General features: G+C 39.5%; 1 protein-coding gene across 4 annotated transcripts in view; it reads left to right on the forward strand.

The window, feature by feature from the left end:
- Positions 1–21,806, forward strand: part of LOC115223764 (dnaJ homolog subfamily C member 13) — a 136,684-nt gene that overhangs the window by 42,907 nt on the left and 71,971 nt on the right. For all 4 annotated transcript variants that reach the window (XM_029794417.2, XM_036512882.1, XM_036512881.1 and 1 more), the window contains exons 2-15: positions 4,876–4,949; positions 5,834–5,909; positions 6,300–6,449; positions 7,679–7,720; positions 8,165–8,311; positions 9,104–9,157; positions 10,561–10,703; positions 12,553–12,712; positions 14,203–14,294; positions 15,390–15,487; positions 16,816–16,884; positions 18,161–18,243; positions 19,709–19,881; positions 21,335–21,434. In XM_029794417.2, coding sequence (XP_029650277.1) covers positions 4,882–4,949; positions 5,834–5,909; positions 6,300–6,449; positions 7,679–7,720; positions 8,165–8,311; positions 9,104–9,157; positions 10,561–10,703; positions 12,553–12,712; positions 14,203–14,294; positions 15,390–15,487; positions 16,816–16,884; positions 18,161–18,243; positions 19,709–19,881; positions 21,335–21,434 — 1,455 coding nt within the window. In that variant the 5' untranslated portion in view covers positions 4,876–4,881. The remainder of the gene's footprint in view (positions 1–4,875; positions 4,950–5,833; positions 5,910–6,299; positions 6,450–7,678; positions 7,721–8,164; positions 8,312–9,103; positions 9,158–10,560; positions 10,704–12,552; positions 12,713–14,202; positions 14,295–15,389; positions 15,488–16,815; positions 16,885–18,160; positions 18,244–19,708; positions 19,882–21,334; positions 21,435–21,806) is intronic.

Consider the following 21,806-nt stretch of genomic DNA (forward strand, 5'->3'; position numbering starts at 1 on the left):
ATATATGACAGGCTTCCTCACAGTTTCTGCCTAGCAAACCTACTTACATTGGTTTCCCTGGGGCTATGCTAGAAGCCACTTGCCAAAGTTACCACACAGTGGGACCGAACCTCAAACAAGTTAGTAAAGTGAGCCTCTTAACCACATAGTCATTACGTGTGCCTGGGGCTGTTCAGAACCTTCCGCCTATAACTTGCCGGACGATTTAATTAACGAAGGTAGTGTAAAAAAATTAATCACTGCCTGTAATTAATGAGTTACTGGAAGCTACAGGTAAAGATTAATAACACATCTTGTTGATTACAACATAAATGTGTTGCTTAAAAGTGCAGGTGGTCGACAGAGAACAGGTGGCTGAGACAGGTGACATAGATCCCCACCCCCTCGATGACTTAGTGACTCTCTAGCCTGTGGGTGGATTTCATCTGTGAGAAATAGCAGCCAAGTTTCTGTCGAATTACAACTGACTTGGATAACACCACTGACGCGTCATAGAGACGTTTCGGTCGTTGTTTGTTACGGCATCCGTGTTCCAGTGTTTCGTTACATCTAGTGTTTGTAGTGTGTGTTTGAGTGGAGGCATCAACACCACAGCCTCCCAGATTCGATTCTCCCTAAAACACACACACACATGCATACATACACATAAATGTAGTCACACACATACACACACATGTACATACAGACATACACATACATGTAGTCACACACACACACACATGTACATACAGACATACACATACATGTAGTCACACACACACACACATGTACATACAGACATACACATACATGTAGTCACACACACACACACATGTACATACAGACATACACATACATGTAGTCACACACACACACACATGTACATACAGACATACACATACATGTAGTCACACACACACACACATGTACATACAGACATACACATACATGTAGTCACACACACACACACACACATGTACATACAGACATACACATACATGTAGTCACACACACACACATGTACATACAGACATACACATGCATGTAGTCACACACACACACACATGTACATACAGACATACACATACATGTAGTCACACACACACACATGTACATACAGACATACACATACATGTAGTCACACACACACACACACATGTACATACAGACATACACATAAATGTAGTCACACACACAGTATAGACACGTTTTTGTGTGTTTGAATGTATGTATAAATGTGTGTGTATCTATTTGAATATGTAGAAATAATGCGCAGGAGTGGCTGTGTGGTAAGTAGCTTGCTTACCAACCACATGGTTCCAGGTTCAGTCCCACTCCATGGCACCTTGGGCAAGTGTCTTCTACTATAGCCTCAGGCCGACCAAAGCCTTGTGAGTGAATTTGGTAGAGGTTAACTGAAAGAAGCCCGTTGTATATATATATATATATATATATGTATGTATGTATGTATGTATGTATGTATACATATGTGTGTGTGTATGTATGTTTATGTGTCTGTGTGTGCATACATCTTTGTGTGTCAAAATATATGCACACACAAGCATGCACACCACCCACTCACATGCACTCTGTGTGTGAATATTCCAATTTTTAAAAATAGGTATTCCATATCTGTGCATGCCATAAGGGGCCCCCGCTATATGAGCTTGTGCCAAGTAAGGCATCTGGTTATGGAAGCGTTGCCACCGAGACCCTCGGCCAGCCGGTGTTGGCATGGAAAAGCGGTCATTAAAACAACGGCGTTGATTTTATATTATCATTTTCCATTTGTTGTTTCAGGTTGGCATCGGTTCAACAGATCTCTCTCTCGGTAAAAACAGTACAACACACATTTACATGCACACATATGTATATACATACATACATACATACATATATATATATATATACTTGCACACACACATGCATACATATGTACATACACACATATGTATATATGTATGTGTGTATATATATATATATATATGCATATTCTTTTATATATGTCTATATATATATTCTTTATATATATGTGTGTGTATATATATGTTCTTTATATATATATATGTGTGTGTGTGTATATATATATATCTATATATATATATATATATATATATATATGTGCACACACACACACACACATATATACACATGTATATAAATAGAGATATACATTCATGCATGCGCACACATACACACATGTACAAATGTATACACACATATATACACATATAAACACATACACGTGTGTGTGTACATATATATATAGGCATATACATATATATATACACACATGCATACATATACATAATGCATGCACACACATATATATAAAATAAAGAATTGATTTTGTTTGGTAAGTGTCACTATCAAATATTTTATTCATTACATAAAATTATATATTTGGTGAGATTGAACATTATCATTATTAATATTATCATTATCATTATTATTATTATTATACTGGTGTCATTGTTGTATTTGACATTGCTTCATAGTAGGTGATGTTCTATCATATGCAGGTGATGTTCTATCATATGCAGGGGATGTTCTATCATATGCAGGTGATGTTCTATCCTTTCCTGTACCCTATGGAAATTGTTTAAGGCTTGTGACCTCTCAGCGATTAATTTTAACAAGTATTGAACGATATCAAGACTAGGAGACCCACAAACACTCACTCATACGCATACATACACCCTTACACATACACACACCTATTAACGCACATCGTATAAATACATAGACTGTCTTCAGATGTGACAATATGAGTGGTCTTCCGTCCAGTTAGACACCGGCCTCAGGAACCTTATGTTGTCTTTTGGTATTTATCTTCCGGCGAGCTGGCAGAATCGTTAGCACGCCGGGCAAAATGCTTAGCAGTCCTGGGATCAATTTTGACTAAAACCATTTGAGACTATGCTACAGCATGGCCACAATCAAATGACTGAAACGTGTAAGAAAAATAGAACATATATATATATATATATATATATATATATATATATAGGCGCAGGAGTGGCTGTGTGGTAAGTAGCTTGCTTACCAACCACATGGTTTCGGGTTCAGTCCCACTGCATGGCACCTTGGGCAAGTGTCTTCTACTTATAGCCTCGGGCCGACCAAAGCCTTGTGAGTGGATTTGGTAGACGGAAACTAAAAGAAGCCTGTCGTATATATGTATATATATATATGTATGTGTGTGTATATGTTTGTGTGTTTGTCCCTCTAGCATTGCTTGACAACCAATGCTGGTGTGTTTACGTACCCGTCACTTAGTGGTTCGGCAAAAGAGACTGATAGAATAAGTACTGAGCTTACAAAGAATAAGTCCTGGGGTCAAGTTGCTCGACTAAAGGCGGTGCTCCAGCATGGCTGCAGTCAAAATGACTGAAACAAGTAAAAGAGTATATTTATATATATACACACACATACGTATGTGTAAATATAAACGTTATTGGCTGATATGTATGCCTTTGTATGCTTTAAGTGGGTATCACTATGAATTTTTGAAAATACTGAAATGTAATTTCTTGGCGATCATCCAAAAAACGGAAAACATTTTTATACCTCATTTGTGAAATTTGGATGAATATTTTAGGAAATATGACAATTTTGAATGGCCAGTTAATGGGTTGAAATCTTGCCTAATTGGCTGTAGTGAATAATTAGCCATATTTGTGACGTCATATCTTAGAAACTGAGGTGATAATCATCGTTAAATTACACTAATAGTGACCATGATGTTGCTTTTTTTTTTTTTTCAGGTTCTTGGAAAGGAAATTTATTTTTTGGTAATTTTTGAAATGTTTATGTAAAACCTGTTCTGTTACGTGTAACAAACAGTCAATTTGTTGGTGTTTTTTCAGGCCTACCTAAATCCTAAATTGAGTTTCGACATATTTGTAGTAGGGTATAGAACTAAATACATCCTGAAATTTTGGGACATGAACCCCATTTCAGTAAAATTTGGATGGAATGTCTATTATATAAAATCCATTCTGTCTGTCTGTGTGTCTTCTAGGATCTTGGGCATCCTCCATCTGATTGCACTCAAATTTGATATGTAGATACCGACGGTATCAGGGCGTGTATACATCTTGAAAAAATTACAAAAATCGATTCCAGGTGAGAATGCGATCGATAAAGCCGTGGGAAAGTGCATTTGTACGCGCAAGTACATCATCTGTTGCGATGTACTTACTGGTACTTTATACTCTTTGGTTGCATATTTGTGTGAATAAAATCGTTTTTCTTTGGAATAGAAAAAAAAGTCTAACATTATTTCTTCTTTTGCTGGTGTCTCACATTTAGGTTAAATCAGTGTTTCTCAAAAGGGAGGACAAGTTATTTTGAGAAAATTTGGTTTAAATGTTTGGACGGGTAGGTGTTTTGCTCGTTAAAAATGGCTGTAAATGGTGGTGTTTTGGATCAGGACACCCAACATAAATTGGATTTTCTCCATTTTGACGAAGATTTTTCCAATTTTCCTTTTTCATCATGGTCTTTGAAACAATGGTGGGAAGCTTTTTGTGTGAAAAATTTTTTTGAAAATATCCATAGACTCAGTTGGTTGCACATGAGAATCCAACCAAAAAGTGTGATGATGGTTGCTTCTCATAGGACCCTATGGAGGAGGTATCTGAGGACTTTACTCTTAAAGGCATTCCAGGAATGGTGGGTAGAGAAAATGGATGGATGGAACTTCTAGTCCGATACACTTCCTTTTTTAACTATGTAGATGTGATTTGAAGGAGATTTCATTCTATTTCTTTCTTGGCTGCCGTTATTAGCATGTCAAGTAAACACATAGTTCCCCATTAATTTATCAAGACACACAGAGGTTCCATTGTTACAGCAATCATCTATCTTACTTCCTTTCTTTTCTACTTGCAGGACATCATGGATTCCATCAAAGACAACATAGACATAGCCTGCTATTTCATCACAAAACATTCTTGGAAAGGAAAGTGAGTATTCTATTGTATTGGTACTCCAGAATGTATTTATTGAACAGATTTCCCTCAAAACTACTTGTGTCAAGGGAGAGTCATTTTCTTTTTGTGCCTTATAATGGAACACACTCACCAGTAAAATTTCCACATTTTTTTCTTATTTTTATTGTCCTAAAATTTTTGGGATCTCTTCGGTTTGAACAGCAGTTTTTTCTAGCGGTGTCATATGAAATTGTCACCCATAATTATGACCCTAGTATCAATCTATTGCATTTCAATCTGTTTTAGGGTTAGGGGTGGGTGAAAGGGTATCATTTTTTTCTTCACAAATGTAAATAAATCCAATCTGTTTCTTAAACGAGGGACATATTCATATGGCACAGAATGTTTTTTTTTACCTCAATAGACGTCAATGATTGGTTGAAATTGCAGAAATTGAAGAAAAAAACCGACAAATATCTTACAAACTACAGAATTTTAAGTACCAGTTGCATACTGGGGTCGATATAATCAACTCATCTCCTCCCTCAGAATTGCTGCCCTTGTAGCAAACTTTGAAACCATTATTATTATCATTATTATTATTATTATTATTATTAAAGCAGTGAACTGGCAAAACCATGAGCATGCTGGCCAAAATGCTTCGCAGCATTTCTTGCAGCTCCTTATGTTCTGAGTTCAAATCCCACTAAAGTTAAATGTTTAGTGATATTTCCTACTTGCTGCATGACCAACTTTATCCTTCATCCTTTTGGGGTTGATAGAATAAGTACCAGTTTGAGTACGTGGGTTGATGTAATCGACCTATCCTCCCCTCATAATTGCTGGCCCTGTGCCAAAATTTGAAGCCATTGTGATTGTTATTATTTTATACATGGAATTTATTTTGTCTTTTACAGATATAAGCGCATTTTCTCTGTTGGCACCCATGGCATTACAACTTATAACCTCAACACGTTGGAGATCACCAATCGGGTAAGAGTTTCTTTTTTAATTACGGGGATGTACTTGCATAGCAAGTGACCTGATCTGAGGTCGTGTGCTGGAACGAAAACAATTGCAGCGTGGAAGGTGTTTATAAGCCATTTAAGAAACACGCAAAATCCGTTAGATTCACTTCACCATTTAAATTTAATTTGTCGAAATATTTTCGTCGCTTTGAGACAGTGACCTGTCCACTGAGATGCCGCACGGAATTTTGTCACTTGCCCAAGGTGCCACACAGTGGGACTGAACCCGGAACCATGTGGGTGCGAAGCTAGCTTCTTAACCACACAGCCATGCCTACACCTATGTAAATATTTGCAAATATGTATGTAATACATAAATATCAACGTATCCTTTCTACTCTCTCTTATTTTCCAGTGGCCCTACAGTGAATTTATTAGTATTGTGCCGAATAGTAAGGCACCCACCAATAATGAATTCTCCATTACAATGCGCAAGAATCAGCGTAAAATAGAGACAATGAGGTTCTCAACAGACCACCGACCAGACCTTTTGACGGAGGCATTGGTAAGTTAAACCTTAAATCTTCTGTTTCTTGTGTTCTTTTCATCCCTGGTTCTTTCAGCTTCTACTTCCATATTTCCTTGTAACCATAGGTAAGATGAAGCAGCAAGATAGTCTCTATGTGCTAGAAAGAGCAGTTAGATCTAAATCTCTCTCAAATTACGCACCGTTGTAATCATCATCATCATTTAACGTCCGCTTTCCATGCGTATGATTTTGACTGAGGGCTGGCGAACCAGATGGCTGCACCAGGCTCCAATCTTGATTTGGCAGAGTTTCTACAGCTGGATGCCCTTCCTAACACCGACTACTCTGAGAGTGTAGTGGGTGCTTTTTATGTGCCACCAGCACTTGGGCCAGTCAGGCGGTACTGGCAATGACCTCGCTCGAATCTTTTTACACATGCCACAAGCACAGGTGCCAGTAAGGTGATGTTGGTAACGATCACACTCAAATGGTGCCCTTTTATGTGCCACCGACACGGAAGCCAGTTGGCTGCCCTGGCAACGATCACGCTTGGATGGTGCTCTTGGCACCCTACTAGCACGGGCACGAGTACCAGTAAGACGACGCTGGTAACGCTTGGGTGGTAGAATCAAAGGTGCATTTTCTTGATGGGATGGTTGTGGGTGGAGTGTCTTCGATCCTAGATCTGTTCAGTAGAGGCTGACTTGGGACTAAGCAGTCGCTACATTCCATGTCTTGAATTTTATGTTTATTCTTTTTTAATCCTTTAATATTTAAACTGGCCACATGTGGTCCAAATATTCTACATGTTTTCTGCTCAAATTGGTCAGGTTTGGCCTCTCACACCAACCCTACAATGTCATTCTAAAAAATTAAGCCACCTCATCAAAATTTCAAAGCGATATGATGCAGTGTGTATTGGTGTGTGCATGTGCGAGAGAGATTGAATGTATGTGTAAAGCCGTGTGTATGTGTCTGTGTCCGTCCAGTGGAGGGCTTGATGGTTTCTTGTGCTCAGCCTGTCTGTCACCCATGGTTGGCTCGACTCTCTCCCGTGGTTGGCTTGACTATCTCTCATGGTTGGCTTGACTGTCTCCCGTGGCCAGCTCATCTGTCTCCTGTAGTCAGCTTGTTACCAGTTCCTAGTCTCTGTCCCTTTTGGCCAGTATGTATATTTCCAGTGACCATTTGATGTCCAGTTATATATAATTTGTAAAACCACTGTGGTTATTCTCTAATTATTGTCAATTTATTTTCTCTTCCAGCGTTTCCGAAAACTATTTGCTGAACAGAACACCAATGTCAAGGTAAGATAATTAAAAAAGCTACATATTTTTTAAATAATTGTTGCATTTTATATGACAGAAGCAGCCAGAACTGAGCAAGTTTCTTGCTGTAGAGCAGCTAAACCTATTCATTTCTGGTGTTGTTTCAAATGATAGTGATAGTGAAATCTGCTAAAGGCCACCATGTGGTTTGTGGAGGCCCAGGCGTTAAACCAGGTGACACATTAGACTGACCTTAGAGTCCATTTTTGGACTGTTGGCGCCACAGTATTCTTCCCTTTTATGTTCAAAGAGTCACTCTATTGAGTCAAAGCAATTTCATCGATCCTTTGGCCCATGGTTGTGTGTATCTCCGTTCATGTGTCTGTGTGTGCATGCTTATGCCTGTATGTTTCAGTGTGTCTGTCTCTCTCTCGTTTTCTCTCTGTGCTTGTTTTTAAGTTTTTTTCTTCTTCTTTCTTTCAGCGATTCAATGCCTTCAAATATCACTGGTCAGAAACTCGTGTCACTGTGATCCTTGAGGTCAATCCCTCGTCACTGGATCAAGTCGATCCAGCAACAAATAAAGTCTTAGTTTCATATGATTACAAAGACATGGAAGGTTTAACTATGGTAAGTTTGATTTTGGACTCTTGTCTATTCTTAACCACACACACACACATACTCTCTCTCTCTCTCTAGCTTCCATCATTCAGAGTTGACAACTGGAAAGTTCCTATCCAGGAAAGAGATATAAAATACAGTGTACATTTAAAAACATAAGAGGTGTCCATCATAGGACTCCCTTATGCTAGAAGGAACAACTAAAGTCCAAACCACTAATTAGAGATAAAGATTTCAACAAAAGAAAGAGTGAGAGAAAGTTATGGTGAAAGAGTACAGCAGGGATCACCACTACACTCTTCCGGAGCTTCGTGGAGCTTTTAGGTGTTTTCGCTCAATAAACACTCACAATGCCCGGACTGGGAATCGAAACCACGATCCTGTGACCGCAAGTTCGCTGCCCTAACCGCTGGGCCATTGCGCCTCCACTGTACATGTATGCCTGTATATATATATATATATATATGAATTTAGGCGGCGAGCTGGCAGAATCGCTAGCATGCCGGGCGAATTGCGTAGCCGCATTTCGTCTGCCGTTACGTTCTGGGTTCAAATTCCGCCGAGGTCGACTTTGCCTTTCATCCTTTCAGGGTCGATAAATTAAGGACCAGTTACGCACTGGGGTCGATATAATCGACTTAATCCGTTTTTCTGTCCTTGTTTGTCCCCTCTGTGTTTAGCCCCTTGTGGGTAGTAAAGAAATATATATATATATGAATATGTATGTATGCATGTGAATATCTAATTAACACATTGTTACATTTCACTGTAATTAATTAGCGCTTTGTCTCTCTTTATTAGGTGTCTGATTACCCAGGGGGTGTGGCTGTGATATACGGAGGCAACAGTCGATTGGTGAGTCATGTTTCCATTAGCCTTTGTTACTGTTTTGGTGCACATGTGTGTTCCTGCATGCACATGTAGCATTTGTTTGCTTCTCTGTCCATTTTTGCGCCTGCATTTGTTTCTTTGTATGTGTATTTGTTAGTGTGGGTGTTTGTGTGTGTGTGTGTATGTATTGTTTGTATATGTTTTTGTGTGTGTGTTTGCTGTTTTGGCTAAGACCTCTGCTTGCGAAGACCTGTTGAGGCAAGTGAAATTAAAATCAAATTCAATGACTGGCGTCCGTGCTAGCGGGGTGCAAAGAGCACCATACGAGTGTGATCATTGACAGAGCGGCTAACTGGTATCCGTGCCAGTGGCACTTAAAAGGCACCTTTCGAGTGTGATCGTGACCAGCGTCGCCTTACTGGCACTCAAGCCCTGTGCTAGTAGGGTATTAAGAGCACCATCTGAGCATGATCGTTGCCAGAGCGGCTATCTGGCCTCCGTGCCGGTGGCATGTAAAAGACACCATTCGAGCGTGATCGTTACCAGCATCGCTTCACTGGCACCTGTAAAAGATTCGAGCGAGGTCGTTGCCAGTACCGCCTGAATGGCCCCGTTCCGGTGGCACGTAAAAGCATCCACTACACCCTTGGAGTGGTTGGCGTTAGGAAGGTCACCCAGCTGTAGAAACTCTGCCAGATTAAGATTGGATTTTGGTGCAGCCATATGGTTCGCCAGCCCTCAGTCAAATCGTCCAACCCATGCTAGCATGGAAAGCGGACATTAAACGATGATGATGATTAGATAGACAGAAACACACACAAGCATGCAAAATTAGTACAGCAGAAATAATTTACTGCATGGTGGATGGAATGATAGATATTGCATAATGTAATTGACAGGATGGTGATCGGTCGGCAGTAAATACATCGTTTTGATGGTTTCACTGAACCTGTCTGTTTTCCGCTTTTACATTGGTTGGTTTTTTGATGAAGAGGCGTCTTTTTAATTTACTCTAGTTAAGGCTGCTTTTTTTTTCTTAAATTTACTTTGGTGTGTCTAAACATGTTTGGGTATTCAAAGAAAACAATGTAATTGCAAATATAAAATGGGAAATAATAGACTGCATACAATCATGCATAAATGGTTCTGGAACCTGTCTCCTATGTACCATGCAAACATACCACATACTTACACACATACATCCTATATAATAGAACTGAGCTCATATCAGATGGATGACACAAAAGAAAATTCATCTTCAAAAGATGGTCTGAATTTCAAACAGGACTTTGGACCTTCCTTTAAAGATTTATTTTTCATTGAAATCTTAATTACTAATTCTAATGCTCTATTAGGAAATTGCAAAATCCTATTTCAGCATCAATATTTCATGTGGCGTGTTTTATTTATAATTGTTGTCATTTCAGCATCTGTTTGTGCTGGACCAGAAAGAACAGCTGATCAAGAGTATAGCAGACTCGGCGGCGAACAATATTGGAATTTCTGTAAAATGTAGAAAAGATCCCATCACATTTGACCAGTTTCTTTCCCACAAATTTGGTAATTTCAGGTGAGTTTGTAAACTTTATTATTATTATTAATATTACTGAGTGGGAGAGCAGTGCATGCCATCAAGTGAAACTGGGGTAAAATATACGAAGCCCAGTATACCCATCATGACTACCCGTCTGATAAGGGTACACCAGGCACATGCATCACAACTATATGTGCGTGACATGGTGATCTCATATCAAGATAAACAGCACATGACCTTGCAGGTGGGGCCCAGTTAGAATTTTCCTCTGGTCAAGTAGCCTATCCCGCTCAAAAGGTCCCTGAATAAGGATAATTTAAGGATGTTGAACGAACCATATTTCCAAAGGTGAATTAACCAAACCTCCAAGAATTCCATTCAACACACGGCTATGATGCTCCCCCACTATTTTTGCTCGGGATCAGAGATGCACATATCGTCAACAAGAACTTCTGGCAGCGTATTTTTCGTTTGTCACTTATTTATGACAACCCTAACCCTAAAACCCTAACCTTAAAACCCTAACACCCTAACCCGAAAACCCTAACCTTAAAACCCTAACACCCTAACCTTAAAACCCTAACACCCTAACCCGAAAACCCTAACCTTAAAACCCTAAAACCCTAACCTTAAAACCCTAACACCCTAACCCTAAAACCCTAACCTTAAAACCCTAACACCCTAACCCGAAAACCCTAACCTTAAAACCCTAAAACCCTAACCTTAAAACCCTAACACCCTAACCCTAAAACCCTAACCTTAAAACCCTAAAACCCTAACCTTAAAACCCTAACACCCTAACCCGAAAACCCTAACCTTAAAACCCTAAAACCCTAACCTTAAAACCCTAACACCCTAACCCTAAAACCCTAACCTTAAAACCCTAACACCCTAACCCGAAAACCCTAATCCTATAACCTTAAAACTAAAACCAGTACAAACGCATGAATGATGTCATAAATAACAGGGCCGTAGTAAAAGACACTGTCCAAGGTGCCACACAGTGGGCTTGAACCTGAGATCGTGTGGCTGTGAAGCAAACTTCTTAATGACACAGCCATGACTTTGCTTATTTTGTGCATGTGTGTATGTGCATGGACACACTCACAAATCTTCCTACCCATTTACAAACACACACACACGGCAAGATTTGTGGGTGCTAACTCAATTTATAGATGTTTTTATCATTTCTTGATTATAGTAAAAATTGGTAACAATAGCTTTGATTTCATTCCATAGTTAATTCATTTGACCATGGGTCTTGTTGATTAAGTCTGAATTTGTACTAATCATCATCATCATCATCATCATTGATTAACCCTTTCATTACCATATTTCTGTTGAGATGCTCTGTGTTTCTTTCAATTACTTTAAATATAACAAAGAATTTAATAAAATAACTTAGTTATCATTCAGCTAGTGTTAAAAATGTAAATTGTGACTAAGGTTTGGTGGAAGATTTTAATTCAAAACTTATGAGAAAAAGACATTTGTACTAAAGAGCCAGAGGCGGTTTCAGCCGGGTTGGTATCAAAGGGGTTAAAAATATCATGGTGACTTGAACTCTTTTGTTACCATATTTCTGTTGAGATGCTCTGCGCTTCTTTCAATTAATTTTGAATATAACAAAGAATTTAGTAAAATAACTTAGTTATCATTCAGCTAGTGTTAGGAATGTAAATTGTGACTAAGGTTTGGTGGAAGATTTTAATTCAAAACTTATGAAAAAAAGACATTTGTACTAAAGAGCCAGAGGTGGTTTCAGCCGGGTTGGTAACAAAAAGGTTAATAACTTTGCAAGTCAAAATTATTTCTCCTGTTTTTTTCTTGTTTTTCTTTCTTCCTCAATTTTGTTTTGTTTGTTTGTTTTTTTTTCTTTTGTCAGTTCGGATGAATGTTTAACTTCCTACTCAGAATTTGTAGTCCAGAAAATCTCGCCCCGCCACAATGATTGTGTTCGACGAACCCTGTGTCTTACTGAAAACTGTTTGGTCGAACGTGATCCAGCCACATACAATGTAGTCACTTGCAAGCCTCTCTGTGATGTAAGTACGCAACCAGTCTCTTTTATCAATTTACTTTGCTTCTCGTGTGTCGTGCCCAGGCAGTGGCGGACTGGCCAGGTTGCCAGTTTGCCCAATGGCATGTGGGCCTCTGCACCATTAGAATCCATATAGGGGGGCCCATGTTAGAATCTATGGGGCACATACCCTCAAATTGGAAAATTTTTTATTCACTTCTGGAAGAATGAATTAATTATTTTAGCCTGGTTGTGTTTGTAGACAATTGAAAAGAATAATTTTAACAAAAAAAAAAAAGAAGTAAAAGCACCCACTACACTCTCGGAGTGGTTGGCGTTAGGAAGGGCATCCAGCTTGTAGAAACTCTGCCAGATCAAGATTGGAGTTTGGTGCAGCCATCTGGTTCGCCAGACCTCAGTCAAATCGTCCAACCCATGCTAGCATGGAAAGCAGACATTAAACGATGATGATGATGATGATCTGAGACCTGAAATTTTGGAGATTTTTTTTTCCCCTATTTTGTTCTACTTGATTCTCTGAAATGTTTCACTGTGGATGAGTTGTTGTTCTGTGAAACCAGTCTAAATTCATGATTATTTTAGAATTCAATTGAGACACATAAGGGGTGTATTTTGGTTAGAAACATAGTTACGAAAGGATCAAATCTGATTCACCATTGCCCTTTCCTCCAAGGACAGTTCTTGTTCCTCTCCACCATTTTACCTTCACCAGAAAAAAAAAAAAACAAAAAAAAACCCCTCAAAACAAAACAAACAAATTTCCATTTTTGTGTAATGTTTTGTTGTGATTTTAGTTTTGATCACGTGATTTTGATTGTCTCGATTGCTGTTATATGCCTGCTGTGCGACTGCACGGAGTTCTATTCTGTTTGCAGACGACATATATAGGCGCAGGAGTGGCTGTGTGGTAAGTCGCTTGCTAAACAACCACATGGTTCCGGGTTCAGTCCCACTGCGTGGCATCTTGGGCAAGTGTCTTCTGCTATAGCCCCGGGCCGACCAATGCCTTGTGAGTGGATTTGGTAGACGGAAACTGAAAGAAGCCCGTCGTATATATGTATATATATATATATATGTGTATGTGTGTTTGTCTCCCGAGCATTGCTTGACAACTGATGCTGGTGTTGTTTATGTCCCCGTCACTTAGCGGTTCGGCAAAAAGAGACTGATAGAATAAGTACTGGGCTTACAAAGAATAAGTCCCGGGGGTCGATTTGCTCGATTAAAGGCGGTGCTCCAGCATGGCCGCAGTCAAATGACTGAAACAAGTAAAAGAGTAAAAGAGACATGTCCAGCGTTGGTTTTAGTTAGTCTAGAATCTAGCAACTCGCTGCATAAAAATGTTATTGCGTTGAAGTTTGGTTTTGCTTACAATTTTAGCAATCTTCGTTCGTATTGTATTTTGCTGTATTTTTAGTCGATTAAAACCTTTTAAACTTTGATATTCGAGTTTGGGTTTATAACACGTTTATTTTGTTTCCTGGTATTCTTCAGATATTTGCTATTATCCGTTATAATGAGAACCCTCAGAGATTTAGTGTTGAACACGTGAAAGGTGATGTGAGGACATACCAATCAACCGATAGGTAAGGACAAACACTTGGGATTTTAGTCTTTTTTTTGGGGGGGGGGTTCTTTAATGATTGTTGGTTGTTGAAAGGCTATTGCCTGCCTTTGAGCAAATCTTTTCTATTTGTAGAATAATATTTCTGTGGAGGATAGTGTAAATGAAAGAGAATGGTACACAAACATTTGTTGTGCTTTTGGAACTATATCATATGCAGCTCAAGCATGGATTTGTCACATGTAGCGTATTGGGAATTGCCACATGTAGCACATTTAGAGCTGCTTCATTTGGTGCATTGGGGGACAGTCTCATGTAGCATACCAGGAGTAGCTGGCATGCAGCATCTTTGAAGCTACATACATGGAGCACATTTGGAGCTGCCCACATGTGAATTTGGAGTTACATGCTGCTGAAGAAAGCGGTTGTTACATGTAGTATATTGGGAATTGCCACATGTAGCACATTTAGAGATGCTTCGTTTGGTGCATTGGGGGGACAGTCTCATGTAGCACACCAGGAGTAGCTGGCATGCAACACCTTTGAAGCCACATACATGCAGCACATTTGGAGCTGTCCATATGTGAATTTGGAGTTAGGTACTGCTCAAGCAAGGGGTTGTCACATGTAGTGTATTGGGAGTCACCACATGTAGCACATTTGAAGTTGCCTTATTTTGTGCATTGGGAGAAGTCTCATGTTGCACACTGGGGAAAGTGTCATGCATCACAAATGGGAGCAGCTCCACATGTAGCACCTTTGGAGCTGCCCACATGTAGTGCATTTGGAATTATCTATATGCAGTGTATTTAGAGCTGCCCACATGCAGCATGTTTGACCAGAATAAACAAACAATGCAATGTGGACAATCCTGTCTGGGATTTTGTTCTGTCCATAAAACACCATAATTTGCTTCAAAGGCCACAAAATAACCCACTTCACTCCACTGGACATTACATTGACCATTCTCACAAACCAGTTAAGCAAGACCCTAAATTCTAAAAATGTAAGATGATCTGCACATGTGATGGTTATAATTTATTAGTTTAGTTAAATCTTTTCTGAGTTGATTTTTAACTAATTAATTAAAATTATTTTCCCTCCTCTCAATTTACAGGGATGCCTTATTAGCATCATTGTTAGACGGTGTCCGTGCATCTGGCAACCGAGATGTTTGTGTGAAGATGAGTCAAACTAAAAGAGGATACCGATTGGGTAACATTTTTTTTGTGTTTTTTTAATTTTTTTTTTTTACATAAATTTTTCATTTTTATATTGATCCAGTTGGTCATAACACAAATTTTTACTGATTCATCATCATTTTAAGGTCCACTTTTCCATGTTTCCGTGGGCTGCATCGGAGTTTATTGAGACAGGTTTTTTTTTTTACAGCTGCATAATTTTCCTGATGACAACTCTCACATGTTTCCAAGCAAAGTTTCTATTCCCTGATGACCGGATATATTTTAACAGAATATAGAAATGAATGACCTTCCTTCCATGGCAATCGTTTATGACTCTCACAAGGAGACACATACAACACAGCACAAAATGACATGCAACATACCTGCAATGCACCACACATGCAGCACAACACAAAATGTACCACACATGTAGCACAACACAAAATGTACCACACATGCAGCACAACACAAAATGTACCACACATGCAGCACAACACAAAATGCACCACACATGCAGCACAACACAAAATGTACCACACATGCAGCACAACACAAAATGTACCACACATGCAGCACAACACAAAATGCACCACACATGCAGCACAACACAAAATGTACCACATAAGTACCACATGAAACACAATGTACCACACAGGCAACACATGTACCACATATGCAACACAATGTACCACACAGGCAACACATGTACCACATGCAACACATTGTACCACACAGGCAACACATTGTACCACATGCAACACATTGTACCACACAGGCAACACATGTACCACATATGCAACACACGTACCACACATGCAGCACAAAACATGCAACACAATGCATCACATGCAACATAACGCATGCAACACAAAATGCACCATACATGCAACACAACAAAATGCACCACACATGCAACACAACAAAATGCACCACACATGCAACACAATATATAACGATAGTGATATATATGGCTTTAGGAAGGGCATCCAGCTGTAGAAACTCTGCCAGATCAGATTGGAGCCTGATGCAGCCATCTGGTTTGCCAGTCCTCTGCCAAATCGTCCAACCCATGCTAGCATGGAAAGCTGACATTAAACGATGATTATGATGATGATACACACACACACATTTTCAGTTTCCAGTCCACCAGAATCACTTGTTAGGCTTTCACTGGCCCAAGGTGCCACACAATAGGACTGAACCTGAAACCATGTGGTTATGGAGCAACTTCTTGACCACACAGCCATGCCTATGCCTTCGCCATCCCTGACACGTTTTAATTTCCTTCATTTTTTTTTTTTGTTTTTTGGTTAGCTTAAACCCCTTTTTTAAATTAGGTCCTATTTGTTTTTTTCCCAGGTCCCTTCACAGTACCAGTTGATGAAGAAGTGGAAAGTCAGCACTTGAGGTTTATTCATAGTCCTCCACGTAAGTTTAATAAATTTATTATACATTATTTACATTATTTACATTTGATGGATATTTGTACTCATCTTGTTTGTTGTTAACACAACATTTCGGCTGATATACCCTCCAGCCTTCATCAGGTGTCTTGGGGAAATTTCGAACCTGGGTTCTCATTCCTAAGGGTTTTTTCGATGTTTGTTGTTGTTGTTATTATTATTATTATTATTCAGGTTACGTGCCTGGAATTGAACTTGCAATCTTGGGGTTAGTAGCCTGCGCTCTTAACCACTATGCCATATGACCGTGGGCTGGAGGGTATATCAGCCGAAACATTGTTTTAACAACAAACAAGATGAGGACAAATATCCGTCAATTGTAATTAATGAACATAATTCCTCATCTCTTAAATATAGAACGAAATTTATTATAATTGTAATTAATGATAGAGTATTGTATAAAAGATTGTTTGCCAACATAACATGGCAGTCCTGGTTTAGGACGAATGTTGCTGTAATTTAGCCCCAGGAGACATCTGGCTATACGACACAATCTGTGTCCTTATATTTTTGAACAAGGGAATCTAGCACCCACACTCAAAAATATAAGAACACAGATCGTGTTGTATAGCCAGCTGGAGACGATGTCTCCTGGGGTTAGATTACAGCAACATTCGTCCTAAACCAGTACTGCCATGTTACGTTGGCAAACAATCTTTACTACAAAGTACTTTTGCTGAATATCTCACGTTAGTAGATATAAAAATAGTAATTTTCTAGAGTATTGTAGTTTGCTTGAAGCATTGTGTAAAATATAACATGTCTTGAATGGCACAGCTATGCAGACTAGGATTTTTTCGGTTTGAACGGCAGTTTTTTCTAGTGGTGTCATATGAAATTGTTACCCATAATTTTTTTCTTCACAAATGTAAATAAACCCAATCTGTTTCTTAAACGAGGGACATATTCATACGGCACAGAATGATTTTTACCTCAATGGACGTCATTAATTGGTTGAAATTGCAGAAATTGAAGAAAAAAAAAACCAACAAATATCTTACAAACTATAGAATTTTCTCAATAAAGCCAACAGAAAAAAATGTTTTCTAAACACATTCTACCAGTATACGAAGTTAAAAATTTTTTTAGTTACCTAGAAATTATGTTAAAAACTGCCGGTCAAACCGAAAAGATCTGCAGACTATAAAAACTATAGTAACTTACGACACAATCTGTTTTGTAAATTATAACAGTGTTCTAAACTTCCCCGCTTATCTGCCTCTGATATTTCTGTTTTTCAGCCAATATGAGTCACCATGAAGCTGTTGAGAGATTCAACTGTAACACATCCTACAGTGGTCTGATGCATGCCGTCACCCAAGATGTCAGTAACCACTGCACTTTTTTTTGCTATTATCTTTTCTTCATTATTTAGCCCTTTTAATACCAAACCCTCTGAGATTGTGTTGGCATATGAGACACACTATTTTAAAGTGATATGAATCAAAACCTTCCATCAATATTTCATGTTGATGTATGTTCCAAAAACCAATTTAATAATGACATGGTTTTATTGTGTCTGGGGAGGGTCATTCTCTTTTAGTGCCTTATTAATTTAACACACACACCAGTCTAATTTCCACTCATTTTCTTTTTTTTTTTTGTTTATCTGTTTCAGTCAATTGACTGTGGCTATGCTGGAGCACCGCCTTTAGTCAAACAAATCGACCTCAGAACTTATTCTTTGTAAGCTTAGTACTTATTCTATCGGTCTCTTTTGCCGAACTGCTAAGTTACGGGAACGTAAACACACCAGCATCGGTTGTCAAGTGATGCTGGGGGGACAACCACAGACACACATATATATATATACATATATGTATATGACAGGCTTCTTCCAGTTTCCATCTACCAAATCCACTCACAAGGCTTTGGTCGGCCCGAGGCTACAGTAGAAGACACTTGCCCAAGGTGCCATGCAGTGGGACTGAATCTGGAACCATGTGGTTGGTAAGCAAGCTACTTACCACACAGCCACGCCTTTGCCTACTTATTATTTTTTTACTAAAAGTTTCGTTGCGACTTAACGAACTTTACAAAAATGAAAGAATGTTATTTTACTAAATTATTTATTTTCAAAATTAATTGAGCGAAAGGCAATGCATTTCAACAGATCATCATCATCATCATCATCATCGTTTAACGTCCGCTTTCCATGCTAGCATGGGTTGGATGGTTTGACTGAGGACTGGTGAGCCAGCCAGATGGCTGCACCAGGCTCCAGTCTTAATCTGGCAGTGTTTCTACAGCTGGATGCCCTTCCTAACGCCAACCACTCTGAGGTGTAGTGGGGGCTTTTTATGTGCCACCGGCATGGGGGCCAGTTAGGCGGTACTGGCAATGACCTCGCTTGAATCTTTTTACACGTGTCACCGGCACAGGTGCCAGTGAAGCAACGTTGGTAATGGTCACGTTCAAATGGTGTCCTTTACATGCCACAGGTACGGAAGCCAGTTGGCTGCTATGGCAACGATCATGCTTGGATGGTGCTCTTGGCACCCTACTAGCACAGGCATAAGTGCCTTCCTCATTTTTTTCTTTCCCTCTCACTTTCCACTCCCATCAATGACTACATTATCCAATGCTTTTATTTTTAAAGACAATAGATTGTTGATTGATCAAAGTTTGGCTGTTATTTCCAGTAGGTCAAACAACCTCATAACTGTTCCCCATTGGTTTGTTATTGAATGTAAAGTTATTACGCAACCCCCATATCCCTTTAAAAAGAAATAATAAAATTCATAACTTGATCCTTTTTTTTTTTCTTGTTCCCTAATTTCTTCCTCCAGGGCCTATTTGCTGAGAACAAAGAGAAATTGATAAATGCTGCACTATCAGGTCTACTTGAACGCGAGGGTGACCAAGATAACATCACCTCCGAAGCTTTAGAAGCACAGTTCCAGGCCTTACGTCGACTGGTCGCTTCCAAAGCAGGATTTCAAGCCTTCACTAGTCTGACCAAGTAAGATCACAATTGCCCTTATTTATTATTTTGCACCTATGTTAGGAATAACAATAATTATTATTATTATTGTTAGGGTGCATGGCTCAGTGGTTAGGGTATTACAGTCATGTGTGGTTTCAGTTCCTAGATCGGGCGGTGTGTTGTGTTATTGAGTTAAACACGTCATCTCGCGTCGCTCCGAGGTCACTTTGACACCTGACGTGTGGTACACCATGCACCAGTCCAGGTAATGTTGATTTGATGGAGAGAGTGAGCTAATGTATGGCACATTCATTTGATCACAAAAAGCAAATCCTTTCTGCAGGGTCCACGGCAAAAGCTAAATGAACACTCGTGTTATTTTTGATGGGAGAGTCCATCACACTTATGAATAGTCACATTTTGCTAGTTAAACACATGTACCATATATTTGGTTCTCACTTCAGTATTATTATTATTATTATTATTATTATTATTATTATTATTATTATTATTATTGCATTTGCACAGCTTCTAACGCTGGAGATGTACTATGGTGTCAGCTGTTCACTACCAGTGAACTAAGGTAACACCACTTATTTTTCGAGCACCTTCCTGAGTATTCAGGTGGTTCCAAGCAGTGCTGTTTTCTGCAAGTGCTTATTGCAGCCCCTATTTATTCCATGTACTTCTCAAGATTTTTACTCACTATTCCCAGGGCTCCGACAATTATTATTATTATTATTATTGAGTGAGAAAGCAGTGTATGCCATCAAAGTGACACTGGGGTAAAATATACGAAGCCCAGTATACCCATCATGACTACCCGTCTGACAAGGGTACACTAGGCACATGCATCTCAACCATATGTGCACAACATGCTGATCTCATATCAAGATAAACAGCACATGACCTTGCAGGTGGGGCCTGGTTAGAATTTTCTTCTGGTCGAGTAACCCATTCCGCTCAAAAGGTCCCTGTGGTGGGGTCACTGGCAACGGGTAGTGTCAGAGCTCTGCCGTTGGGAACTTCGGTTCCTGGTAGGACCACCCAAGGCGGATTGGTCTGACACCGAGTGGTATTAGGGCCACAACCCTGCAGACGGGGTTCTGGTGAAAATCCTCGGAGTGTCTGTTTCGGCAACCGGCGGCTCCTTGGTCGTTCTGTCCCTGCGTCTGCGGACAATCTGTGGCAAACAGGATGTCTCTACATGTGGGATTGTTGGGGACCGCTTGTCAAATCCACATATTCCCACGAAACTTCTTCCATGAATTCTCAATGGCGAATGCAATGCCTCGAGGGTGGTGGTGGAAGAAACCGACTCAACCCACCCAGGATGAATGTCAACACAAGTGCAAATAAGTACATATGCATGAACATGCACCCACACACCCAACACATGCAGTCGTTGACATGCACTCTTACAATCCAACTCATGTTTTATGAATTATCAATTGATGGAAATTTCTGTTTTTTCTTTTTTTTCTTCCAGAATGCGAGAGAGAGTTGGTATTAAGGTTGTGAAAGCACTGAAGCGTAACGATAATGCGGTTACCCATGCAGCTGTTGACATGCTGTGTGCATTGATGCAGGTAAACAACACCTACTCACCACCAGCACACTTTAAACACAACATCTTGTCATCAATTAACTAGTGACATTGTAAATATCTTAGGCGGCAAGCTGGCAGAAACGTTAGCACGCCAGGCAAAATGCTTATCGGTATTTCGTCTGCTGTTACGTTATGAGTTCAAATTCTGCCAAGGTCGACTTTGCCTTTCATCCTTTTGGGGTCGATAAATTAAGTACCAGTTACGCATTGGGGTCGATGTAATCAACTTGATCCATTTGTCTGTCCTTGTTTGTCCCCTCTGTGTTTAGCCCCTTGTGGGTAGTAAAGAAATAGGTATTTCGTCTGCTGTTACGTTATGAGTTCAAATTCTGCCGAGGTTGACTTGGCTTTT

Source organism: Octopus sinensis, linkage group LG24 (genome assembly GCF_006345805.1).
Source record: "Octopus sinensis linkage group LG24, ASM634580v1, whole genome shotgun sequence".
NCBI lineage: Eukaryota > Metazoa > Mollusca > Cephalopoda > Octopoda > Octopodidae > Octopus > Octopus sinensis.